A 12,840-nucleotide genomic window follows, 5' to 3' on the forward strand; every position below is an offset into this window, starting at 1 on the left:
AGACATAGCTATTGAGGTTTGACATGCAAACAGCTGAAAGTTGGTATAAAAAGTGCTGTCTAATTTGTCCCCTATTGTCCCTAGGGCAGCAGTCTGTGCTTCCATCAAGGTGACATCACCAATTAGTTCTCGGCCACCCCTGTGGGGGGATGGTGGTGAGCAATGGGGTGGCTTCAGTGGTTTGCAATGAACCCACCCGATGCTTATTGATGCTACAAAAAGAAAAAAAGGCATCCTCACTAACACTGCCTAACACCCCCAGGTGACAGAATCTGAGCTATTGCATGGGAGTGAGAAAGCAAGTGGCACAGGTGCTGACATTGAGGGGGTTGTAGCAAAGTAACATGGGACAGAATATTACTCTAGGGACATCTGTGTGTTCTTTTCTTCAGTATCCTACTCATCATCATCATCCTTGTCAGTTAATGAGAAAGAAATTTCTACCCTCCTGTTTCTCATCATCATCTTCCTCCTCTGCACCCTGTTGCTGTAATGGGTCAGTAGCAAAAGAGGGCATACCCTGATGATCCATTAAGGGATTAAGGAGACAGAGAAAGGTGTAAAAGTTCCTGGCTGTATGCTGCTTCACAGCCATCCCATGGCAACTGTCTAGGTGTGCACCTGCAATGCCTTGCCAATCTTGCCACATGCCACAGCTCTATGGCCTGCTGCTCATACGGGGTCAACTCTGATGGCTGGAATGCCCCCTTTGCTTCCTTGCCTTTCACATTGTGTACGTTCCTCCAGTAACAAGATTTAGTGAAATAGGTGATGGCCAATTTTCCCTCTAAGGTGTGTGTGTGGCTGCAGAGCAATCTGAAATATATCACACATTGTAATAAACACGCCGTTCACGACAGTGAGCTCAAGTGGGGGGCAAGGATGAGCATCAAATCCCAACAGCAAAAGCACGAGCAGAGGGAGAGGGAAAAAGCACAAGTGATTGGAGGAGCAGCCAGCGTGAGAGAGAGAGAGAGACTGTCCCTGGGACCTGATATTCTACATCCCAGAGTGTTGAAAGAGGTAGCTATGCAGATAGTGGATGCATTGGTGATCATCATCCAAAATTCTATAGATTCTGGAACGGTTCCTGCAGATTGGAAGGTAGCAAATGTCACCTCACTATTTAAGAAGGGAGGGAGAGTGAAAACGGAGGTACAGCCCTGTTAGCTTTACATCAGTAGTAGAGAAAATGCCAGAATTTGTTCTAAAGGATGTGATAAATGGACACTTGGAGAATAATGATCTGATTGGGCATAGTCAACATGGATTTATGAATGGGAAATCATGTCTAACGAACCTGTTGGAGTTTTTTGAGGATGTTACTAACAGAATTGATAAAGGGGAGTCAGTGGACATGGTATACTTGGATTTTCAGAAGGCTTTTGATAAAGTCCCTCACAGGAGGTTGGTTAGCAAAATTAAAGCACATGGGACAGGAGGTAACATGGATTAAGGATTGGTTAACGGGCAGAAAACAGAGAGTAGGAATAAATGGATCATTCTCGTTTTGGCAGGCTGTAACTAGTGGGCTACCACAAGGATCAGTACTTGGGCCCCAGCTGTTCACAATATATATCAATGATTCGGATTTGAGGACCAAATGTAATACTTCCAAGTTCGCGGATGACACAAAATTAGGTGGGAATGTGTGTTGTGAGGAAGATGCAAAGCGGCTTCAAGGGGAGTTGGACAGAATTAGTGGGTGGGCAAGAACATGGCAGATGGAATATAATGTGGAAAAATGTAAAGTTATCCACTTTGGTAGGAGGAACAGATTTGCAAAGTATTTCTTAAATGGTAAGAGATTAGTAAGTGTAGATGTACAAAGGGACCTGGGTGTTCTCAGCAATAAGTCACTGAAAGCTAACATGCAGGTGCAGCAAGCAATTAGGAAGGCTAATGGTATGCTTGGTTAGACCGCACTTGGAGTACTGCGTGCAGTTTTGGTCTCCTTACCTTAGGAAGGATATTATCGTCACAGAGGGAGTGCAACGAAGGTTCACCAGACTTGTTCCTGGGATAGCAGGACTGCCCTATGAAGAGAGATTGAGGAAACTGGGCCTGTATTCTCTAGATTTTGAAGAATGAAAGGTGATCTCATTGAAACCTATAAAATACTTAACTGCATCTACCCTGTCTTTCCCTTTAAGATGTTTCACCTGGTTGGGGCGTCTAGAACCAGGGGACATAATTTCAAAATAAGGGGGAAGCCACTTAGCTCAGAGATGAGGAGAAATTTCTTTACTCAGAGGGTTGTGAATCTTTGGAACTCTCTATCCCAGAGGGCTGTGGAAGCTCAGTCATTGAGTATGTTTAAAGCAGAGATTGACAGATTTCTAAATACCAATGACGTAAAGGGACATGGGGATAGTGTGGGAAAAAGGCATTGAAGTGGATGATCAGCCATGATTGTATTGAATGGCGGAGTAGGCTCGATGGGCTGAATAGCCTACTCCTCCTATGTTCCGATGTGATTTGAGGAGCACAAAGCTCGGGGAGCAGGTGTGTCCGGAAATGAGCTGTGTGTAGCAAGAAGGGTGGGAGGGTACCACAGGGACTGGAGTGCATTGTCGATGCTGAGAATGGCATTTTAATTTGAGTTTTTGGTTCATTTATCTGTTTTAATAAAGTTATTTTAAAAATATAAATATGTATATAAAGGGGGCCTGAGGAATAAAGGCCCCCTCGACATAAAATATATAAAAGGGGCCTGGGGTATAAAGGCCACCTTATATTTTAAAAAAAAGGGTTAGATACAAAAAAAAAAGGAACAAAAAAGTGTGGGAGACGAGGAGCCAGACAAGGACTTAGAGTCCCAGGAGAGAATGAGTTTCAGCAGGTGAGAGTGTTCCAGATTCATCGGTCAACGGTTGTGGGGGGAGGAGAGATGGTGAAAAATTCCCTGCTAGCAGGTTGACCTGTGAAGAGAGAGGAGTTGCTAAGCCAGATGGAAGTGACTGGGCCTGCAGAGTGTCTGGTTGCCAGCCCTGGATTGGAGCGATACTCTGGATTGCACCCCATTCAGAAGCTCTCAGTGGCCCAGGACTCAAGCTAGAGTCGAATGACCCACAAAGACCCACATAATCTAAAGGTCACCAACCCAATGGCATAGCCCGTCATGGACAGATAAACACACATAGTCTGGATGAAGTTGATCAATGGATTTAGTCTCAATGACCATCTAATGCTTTATGTCCAGCAGGTTTATTTTATTTTTTATTTTATTTAGAGATACAGCACTGAAACAGGCCCTTCGGCCCACCAAGTCTGTGCCAACCATTAACCACCCATTTATACTAATCCTACACTAATCCCATATTCCTACCACATCCCCACCTGTCTCGATATTCCCCTACTACCTACCTATACTAGGGGCAATTTATAATTGCCAATTTACTTATCAACCTGCAAGGCTTTTGGTGGTGGGAGGGAACCGGAGTACCCGGCGAAAACCCACACAGACACAGGGAGAACTTGCAAACTCCACACCGGCAGTACCCAGAATTGAACCCGGGTCGCTGGAGCTGTGAGGCTGCGGTGCTAACCACTGTGTCGCTGTGCCGCCCATAAGATGATGAGATTGTATTATTGAGCATACACATGGAACATGGCCCATGAACACTGGCCTTTAAAATTGACTGAGCCATGTATTCCAGCCTGGAAATTGCAGGTTAATTGAAGGTGCTAAGGTTCATGGATAAGAGACCAGATTGAGAGTTTAATTTCACTGTTTGTTGAGATGGATGCATCTTTCAGGTTGTTTATGATCTAAGAGCAGACTTTCAAGCTCTGTGCATCCTCCCTGCTCCTTTCACATTTCATCTACCCTGCTGAAAGTCACTCGTGTCGGGAAAGAGTAGCGAGCAGTTCAAGTGTGGAATGTGTGAGGAAAGGTAAAATCAGATGGATGTGAGAAGGGGTAGAATGGGATGTGTGAGGAGAGGAAGAACACAACCAGTGAGTGGGAAGCTAGGATGGGACATATGAGAAGTTGAATGAGATGCATGAGGAATGGGAGGTGTGGAGAGAGACAATGGGAACAGCACAGCCATTCTTATTTATTTCGCGCCTTTCACATAATAAAATGTCCAATGGCGCTTCACAGAAGCATTATAAAATAAAATTTGACACCAAGCCACATTAGGGGATATTAGGGGAGAAAATCAAAAACTTGGTCGAAAGCTAGGTTTTAGGCATCCTCTTAAAGCCTCTTAAAGAGGAGAGGTAAGTTGGGAGGTGTGAGTAGAAATATCATGTCAGCTGTGAGAAGTGAATTCAGACCAGTGAGAGGTGGAGCTGGTAGGAGAATAGTACCATTGGGAGAACAATGTTCCCTTTAAGGAAATTGTGCATTGAAATAAACAGGCTGCTCACAACTTCATGAAACATCACTGAGTTTTAAAACGCAAGCTGCCCGTGGACAAATATGTTGTGTTCAAAGGAATTTGTAGTCCCCCCAGTATCAAGAAAATTTACAGGGAACATTGGTGATGACTAGCACTTTTGCCAGGTAGCATCAAACAGCTGATGTAATAGATCTGCTGGTATCACCCTGCTAAAGTGGAGGGGAAAGCTTTTAAAAGATTCTGCATGCTGCGAGGGACGATGGTGGCACATATTGTCAGGTCCAAAATTGTTGAAAGCCTAAATCACAGTGGAGTGTAATGGATGACTTGTGTAGTTAATAATTTGAGAGTGAAGTGTGTTAACACTCATGGCACCCTTTGATCTACAAGATGCACTGCAGCAACGCATCAAGGCTCCTTAGACAGCACCTTCCAAACCCGTGACCTGTACCACCTGGAAGGACAAGGGCAGCAGCTGTATGGAAAGACCACCACCTGCAAGTTCCCCTCCAAGTCACACACCAGCCTGACTTGGAACTATATCGCCATTCCTCCACTGTCGCTGGGTCAAAATCCTGGAACTCCCTTCCTAACAGCACTATGGGTGTACCTACCCCACATGGACTGAAGCGGTTCAAGAAGACAGCTCACTACCACTTTCTCATGGGCAATTAGGGATGGGCAATAAATAAAATGCAAAAGATAAGGCTGAAGTATTTGCAACAATTTTCAGCCAGAAGTGCTGAGTGGATGATCCATCTTGATCTCCTCTTCAAGTCCCCAGCATCACAGATGCCAGACTTCAGCCAATTCAATTCACTCTGCGTGATATCAAGAAATGACTGAAGGTACTGGATACTGCAAAGGCTATGGGCCCTGACAACATTCCGGCAATAGCACTGATGACCTGTGCTCCAGAACTTGCTGCGCCCCTAGCCAAGCTGTTCCAGTACAGCTACAACATTGGCATCTACCTGGCAATGTGGAAAATTGCCCATGTATATCCTGTACACAAAAAGCAGGACAAATCCAACCCGGACAATTATCACCCCATCTGTAAAGATGGAAGGTGTCATCAACAGTGCTATCAAGCACTTGCTTCGCAATAACCTGTGCAGTGATGCTCAGTTTGGGTTCTGCCAGCGCCACTCAGCCCCTGACCTCATGACAACCTTAGTTCAAACATGGACAAAAGAACTGAACTAAGGAGCTGAGGTGAATGTATGGTATCAAGGAGCCCTAGCAAAACTGGAGTCAATGGGATTTGGGGAAAACTCTCTGCTGGTTGGATTCATACCTAGAGCAAAGGAAGATGGTTGTGATTGTTGGAGGTCAATCATCTCAGTTCCAGAATATCACTGCAGGAGTTCCTCAGGGTAGTGTCCTAGGCCCAACCATCTTCAGCTGCTTCATCAATGAGCTTCCTTCAATCATAAGGTCAGAAGTGGGGATGTTCGCTGATGATTGCACAATGTTCAGCACCATTCGTGATTCCTCAGATACTGAAGCAGTCCGTGTAGAAATGCAGCAAGTCCTGGACAATATCCAGGCTTGGGCTGATAAGTGGCAAGTAATATTCGTACCACAAAAGAGCCAGGCAATGACCATCTCCAACAAGAGAGCATCTTACCATCTCCCCTTGACATTCAATGACATTATCATTGCTGAATCCTCCACTATCAACATCCTGGAGATTACCATTGAATAGAAACTGAACTGGAGTAGCCATATAAATAGCGTGGCTACAAAAGCAGGTCAGAGACTAGGAATCCTGCTGCGAGTAACTCACCACCTGACTCCCCAAAGCCTGTCCACCATCTACAAGGCACAAGTCAGGAGTGTGATGGAATACTCGCCACTTGCCTGGATAGGTGCAGCTCCAACAACACTCAAGAAGCTTGACACCATCCAAAGCAGCCCGCTTGATTGCCACCCCATCCACAAACATTCACTCCCTCCACCGCCGATGCACAGTAGCAGCTGTGTGTACCATCTACAAGATGCACTACAGCAACACACCAAGGCTCCTTCGACAGCACCTTCCAAACCCGTGGCCTCTACCACCTAGAAGGACAAGGGCAGCAGATGCATGGGAACACCACCACCTGCAGGTTTCCCTACAAGCCACCCACCATCCTGACTTGGAACCATATCGCCCTTCCTTCACTGTTGCTGAGTCAAAATCCTGGAACTCCCTTCCTAACAGCATTCTGGGTGTAACTACCCAGCATGGGCTGCAGCGGTTCAAGAAGGCAGCTCACCACCACCTTCTCAAGAGCAATTAGGGATGGGCAATAAATGCTGCCTAGCCAGCGATGCCCACATCCCATGAACGAATAAAAAAAAAATAGGAGAATGGCCAGTGTATTACCTTGCCTGTACACATCAGGATATTGAACTTTTTCCAGCATTCGTCTGCAATTCATGAGATGAGATGTGGCACTCTACCACTTCTTCCCATATGACGTATGAGACATTTTTTGCAGCTTCCTACCATAGGATCATAGCAGTCTTTCTTTCCTTTGTTGCATGTCTTGCAAAAGTAAGTCGGCCTCATTAAAATTTTGTCTTTTTCTTTTCTGCCTTTTTGTCCCATTTTCTTCTTTAGGTGTCTCTGCCAGGCCTCTCACTTGAAGACATATTCAAAAGTGCCACAAAACCCATGAGTCATCGACCACACTAACCAAATAACTTCCCCAGCCTGCTGTTGCAATCTTCAGCCATTCTCAGCTCTTTAAAAGCTTGCACCTGCAATGTCCCCAGTCCAATAGTTGCACTCAAGTAATGCAAAATTATATGCAAATAAATTGACATTATAATTTGTGGTTGGAGAAGATTATTGGATGGAAGTGTTCTCCTCTAGCATAAATGACCTTAACGTCTTTTCCAGAGCTTGTACTACAATTTCATTCCTATTTCATTGATTCTTAAATTCAATCCCTGCGGCACACACTTCTGCTTGCTGCAAAGTAGTAAGACCCATGGGAGAAACTAAGTTGATAACTGTCAAATAACACTACAAAAAGGTATGACCAGGTGTGAAAGGTGTCTAAGGGGTCCCTCTCCGCCTTCACCTGGTCTTACTGTACCAGGGTTTAATTTTAAACACATCATGTTTTGAGCTCCCCCTTGGTGAATCCTTGTTCACCACTTTCCAATTATAAGGCAAAGAAATGAGCACAAACAGGCTTTCTTAGGATTAAAGAAGAAAAGTGAAATCGATTAAACCTAATCTAAAAACTCTAATTCGGTTAATGCCTACGGATACACGCCGCGTCCCACGCTAGCGTGCATACACGATATGCACATGCAAATAGAGACAGAAAAGAGAAGAAAAGATAAAGTAGAACAGTTTGAGACAATCTCTGAGGACAGTTTTTTTGTTACTGTGCTTCGAGCTCGCTGTAGAGCCCGTTAGTAGGGGTTCATGTATCTTCAGTGGGTTTCAGTTCCGTGAGAGAGATGGAAGCAGACAGGAGAGGCTGTGGCGAGCCAGCCACAAGAGGTCTTTTCAGTCCAGGAACAAACAGCTTTTTGCCAGTTCAAAACTCTGTGGCAAGTTCAAATGCAAAAAGCTCGGGTGGCTCAGCAGGTTAGTCGTGTGACTAGCGGGTGTGACGACGTCCGTTTGTGTATTCGGCCACCTTGGCAGTCAAACTGGAATGCTAGCTCTTCCATCTTCAACATTTGGTAATCAAAAGTCCATCGTGGTTTGAATGTGTGAGGGAATGGTTTTTTGTGCCTTTTAAGCACTGTCTGTAGATATGAAAATGTCTTTCCAGTCAGGGGTCTGTTTTTATTTAAAAAGTAAGTTCTTTCTTTACTTCAGTAACAGTTTAAAATCAATGTTCATGTGGCAAAATGAATATGCCTCATCTTGGCAGGTGGGGCCCTGCATGACACCTCCACACTCAGGGGAATGAAATGTGATGTGAGAAGCGCATTTCATTAAAAGGTCAAGAGAAAATTCTGAGACAGAAAGAAAAACCATGCATTTCTCTCATTCATAAACCCTAAAGCTTCTTAAAATTGCCTATCTTTTCTTGGTGCCAGTGCTACTTTAATTGTCCCCTTTTTGGCATCCCAGTAAACATGTGGTTCTTTGGGAAGTTTTTCTTCAGTTTGCCCATTGCCATGACTGCCTCGGGTCTTTGTTCCTGTTGTCATTTTTTTTCAGGAGAGTTCGTAGTGGGCGGGTCTATTCTGAACTCAGTGCTTTGCTGAGTCATGCAAAGGCTTTTGACTTCGGAGGATGGGTGGTTCCCTTTTCCTCTGACTGTGGGGGAGGATTCTTTGTTAATCTCCCCTTTGTTCTCTGGGACATTCCTGCCTGCAGGTATGTGTGCAGACTCTACTGCACTCCCCTGTGGCACGTCGACTAGGTGAGACATCATCCTCATGGTTTCTCTGCCCCCTAGAGGTCTTTCTTTGTCTCTGCCCATTCCTGTAAATGCTGTTAGCAATTCTGGTGGGGTGCTTCTAGAGTCTATTTACGTAGGAGGATGTGGGGTCGAACATTTCAAATTCTTCGGGGTTGGCTCACGGGACAGTCGGGGTTTACATCTGGGATTCCTCCCGGACTCCCTTTAACCTGTCCTCTTGGTCACTTTTACCCTTTCCCTGTCTAACCTTTTGCCAATCGGTGCCTGCCTCCTCCCTTTTGTTCTCAGTGGGAGTCCCTTACAGTTCACCAGCCTCTGCTGGAGGGTTCTCCTAACACCGTAATGGAACTTAGGGATGCAGGTTTCACTGTAGGTTGGGGTTTCCCGTCAATCTGGCTCATGTAGCAAATCCTGCAGTATTCCACCACATCTTTGTGGAGTTTTGGCCAGTCAAACTGCTGTCTTATGCAGGCTTTAGTCTTTTGTATACCGGCATGTACAGCCATTGTTGGCTCGTGGGCCCTTCTGAATATTTCCAGTACCTCTGTGGCACTACTAACTGGTGAACTACTGTCCATTCCTTGCTCTCAGGTCTGTGAGGAGAACTCCATTTCTTCATCAATACTTCATTCTTTAAATAGTAGCAATCAGGGACTCCCTCTACTTCACGTTCAGACAGGGCAGCCTGTGCAAACACTCGCAATACTGGGTCAGCTCGCTGAACCTCAGCGAGGGAAAATCGATTTAATTCATTCCCTGGATCTCCTAACATTCCAAAGAAAGTCTCGGACAGGCAGACCTCATGGTCATCTGCCTGTAGTGCCAATGCAGTCTCCTCTGGGGGAGCTGATTTGATCATGGCCTGACCCACTACACATTCAGGGAACCGTCTCCTGCCACTGCCCTGTCTCTCTGACCTCCTGCGGTCTTTCTTTCACTACTGGGGGGGCTATCACTTTCACCCCCGCCAGATCATTACCTAGGAACAGGTCAACCCCATCCACAGGAAAACTAGGGACAATCCCTATGGTGACCAGTCCCGAAACTAGGTCGCACTCCAGGTGTACAGGTACAGGGGGAAAGGTCAGGCCTTTTCCCAGTAAAAAGGACTTAGTGGCCCATGTCTCTGAGAATCACTATGGGTTTGCTGGCCCCACTCGAGGGATATGTGGTTACTTTCCCTTCAAACACAAAACTCTGATAGCCTTCAGGAATCCTGTTAGCTTTTCCTGCACTGGCCATAGTAAGCTTCCTGGGTTGCATTCTTACTGCAATTAAAGCCACAGCTTGTTGTGCTGTGCTTTCGATTAGGGTCCTATCTTCATTGAGCAGGTGTGCCCTGATTAACCCTACCAGTATTCCCTTTCGTTTCCAGCAGTCAGCTTTTAAATGCCCTGCTTTATTACAATGGAAGCACACTGGTCTCTGGGTCTCGGTCTTGCTCACAGCACCTTCCTTTTTGGTTAGAGGAGGGCCCCGTGTCTCCTGCTTTCCTTACTCTCCCAGGACTGCCTGGGCAGAGATCACCCTCCCACCCTTTGTCCTTTTCAGATCTGCGGGGGTGATTAGGTAAGATTCTCCCCTGGGAAACCGATTTATAAATTAAAGCAAACTTATTAGCCAGAACGGCTTCTTGCCGGGCACTCTAGGCCGGCTGATCCTCTACATGGGCCTTTATTGAGAGTGAGAGAGAGTTTTTCAAGTCCTCCAACAGAACCACTTACCTGAGATTCTCATAGTTGAGCTGTACTTTAAGAGCCCTCAGCCACTGGTCAAAAGCCAGCTCCTTCTTTCAAACTCCGGATAAGTTTGATTAGCTTGCTTTTTGAGAGTTCTAAACTTTTGGCAATAGGCTTTGGGTACTAATTCATGTGCCCCGAGGTTAGCATTTTTGGTCAGTTCATAACTTGATGAACTCTATTCTGGCAACAGGGAATAAACTTCATGGGCTTTTCCAGTTATCTTGCTTTATACGAAAAGAGACCAGGTCTCAGCTGGCCATTTTAGCTGCCTTGCCAGTTTCTCAAAAGACACAAAAAATACCTCCACATCTTCTTCATTGAGTTTTGGAATTAGTTGAGCCAGTTTTAGCAATTTTGTACCCAGCCCTTAATTATGCTCCTCCATATTGTCTATGCTTTCACTGGGGTTACTCTGTCACCCCCTAGTTAACTCAAGCTGCTTCAGCTCTTCGGATTCTTTCTGGAATATTCTTTTGCAGTCTCTCTCCTGCCTTTCATTTTCTTCACGTTCCTTCTGGAAGGCTCTCTCTCCCTCTCCTGCCTCTCTCTCTCTCTCTCTCTTTCCTCAAATTCAAGTTTCCTCTGTTCCAACTGTATCTTTGCTCACAGTACCCTGACTGGGCCTATTTCTAATACTGCTTCTGCTTCTTCAGAGTAAAGGGAAAAATGGTTGGTCACTAGCCTTAGAAGTTCAGACTTCCCAGCCTTGCCACGCACCGTGATCCCACTCTACTCATCCATTTTCCTCAACTCCAAAGACAGTGCTTTTAACTTATCCCAAGTTACTTCACCCTGGTTTGGAGAGCTACCAGCTTCAGTTGTAGACACACACAACCACAAAGAAAACCTGTATTAATCTTGCTCTTTCTTGATTTGATTGGGAACAATTTGGCTTCCCACTTCCAATTTCTCTCGTTTGTCTGTTGGTCAATTCCAGACTCTAGCCCCCAAATTTCTGTTACGACTAGGTGAGAAAGGTCTCTAGGGGTCCCTCTCAGCCTTCACCTGGTCTTACTGTACCAGGGTTTAATTTTAAACACACCGTGTTTTGAGCTGCCCCTTGGTGAATCTTTACTGCTTTCCAATTATAAGGCAAAGAAATGAGCACAAACAGCCTTTATTAGTTTTAAAGAAGAAAAGTGAAATTTATTAAAAACTAAAAACTCAATTCGGTTAATGCCTATGGATACTCACCGTGCCCCATGCATACATGATAAGCATATGCAAATAGAGACAGAAAAAAAGCAGAAGAAAAGATCAAGTGGAACAGTTTAAGTCAATCTCTGAGGAGGAGGTCTTTTCAGTCCAGGAGCAAACAGTTTTCTGCCAGTTCAAAAGCAAAATACTCAGGTGGCCCTGCAGGTTAGTCATGTGACTATTGGGTGTGATGACATCCATTTGTGTATTCGGCCATCTTGGCAGTCAACCTGGAATGCCAGCTCTTCCACCTTCAACATCTGGTAATCAAAAGTCTATTGTGGATTGAATGCGTCAGGGAATGGACTTTTGTCCCTTTTAGGCACTGTCTGTAAATATAAAAATGTTTCTCCAGTCAAAGATTTTTTTTTAAAGCAAGTTCTTTCTTTACTCCAGTAACAGTTTAAAATCAATGTTCATGTGGCAAAATTAATATGTCTCATTCTTGGCAGGTGGGGCCCTACATGACATTAGTTACAGTGGCATTTACAGATTGAGAGATTTCCTATGCAGATTGTTTTACAAATAAAAGCTATATTTTATTAACATTGCTTTTATCTGGCGCAGAAGGGTGAGGGAGATCTATAATAATTCTCAAGAAGCACTGCTAGTATCTAACTAAAAACAAATCCAATCCCTGTGTGTTTCAGGTACCTTCTACCATTCAGAACCAAAACATCGAAACGGAAAACTCCTGTGGTGAAGAAGACATTGAACCCTCACTACAACCATACCTTTGTGTACAGTGGTGTGAAGCCCGGGGACCTGCAACATGTCTGTCTGGAGCTGACCATCTGGGATAGAGAGCCCCTGTCTAGTAATGATTTTCTTGGAGGAGTCCGCCTTGGAGTTGGAAATGGTAAAGAAATAAGAAATGGTAGGGGGACAGTGGTGGGAAAGAGTAGGTAGGAAAGGAACTGACCTAGGTGTCAGTACATAAACTGGTCTTTATTGGTTTCAGCTGAAATTTTCATTCGGAGAAACATAGGGCCTGAATTTACTGTAAGAATAATGGTGAGGCGAATGATACCTTTTTTATGTGCAAATCTGACAGCAACTTCAGGCAAGCACAAATAGATGTGAAAATCCAGAAGTTGATATTCCAAATGCGCCGGTCCACAATAAGCTGCTCGAAAATAGCATCTTGCCATTTGGTTCCCCATTCAAATG

General features: G+C 44.9%; 2 protein-coding genes across 13 annotated transcripts in view; one reads left to right on the forward strand and one right to left on the reverse strand.

The window, feature by feature from the left end:
- sytl4 (synaptotagmin-like 4) overlaps positions 1–12,840 on the forward strand; it is a 108,397-nt gene that overhangs the window by 93,092 nt on the left and 2,465 nt on the right. For all 6 annotated transcript variants that reach the window (XM_068047656.1, XM_068047657.1, XM_068047655.1 and 3 more), the window contains one exon: positions 12,321–12,529. In XM_068047656.1, coding sequence (XP_067903757.1) covers positions 12,321–12,529 — 209 coding nt within the window. The remainder of the gene's footprint in view (positions 1–12,320; positions 12,530–12,840) is intronic.
- The window catches only part of LOC137377711 (mitochondrial fission factor-like), a 59,226-nt gene that overhangs the window by 12,239 nt on the left and 34,147 nt on the right, over positions 1–12,840 (reverse strand). For 6 of the 7 annotated variants that reach the window (XM_068047664.1, XM_068047662.1, XM_068047661.1 and 3 more), the window contains one exon: positions 11,642–11,999. The exons of the other annotated variant lie outside the window; for it this stretch is intronic. The gene's annotated coding sequence lies outside the window, so the exon portion shown is untranslated. Of the gene's footprint in view, positions 1–11,641; positions 12,000–12,840 lie in introns of those variants that run through there. 7 annotated transcript variants of the gene reach the window in all.

The sequence above is a fragment of the Heterodontus francisci genome, chromosome 15 (assembly GCF_036365525.1).
Source record: "Heterodontus francisci isolate sHetFra1 chromosome 15, sHetFra1.hap1, whole genome shotgun sequence".
Classification (NCBI taxonomy): Eukaryota; Metazoa; Chordata; class Chondrichthyes; order Heterodontiformes; family Heterodontidae; genus Heterodontus; species Heterodontus francisci.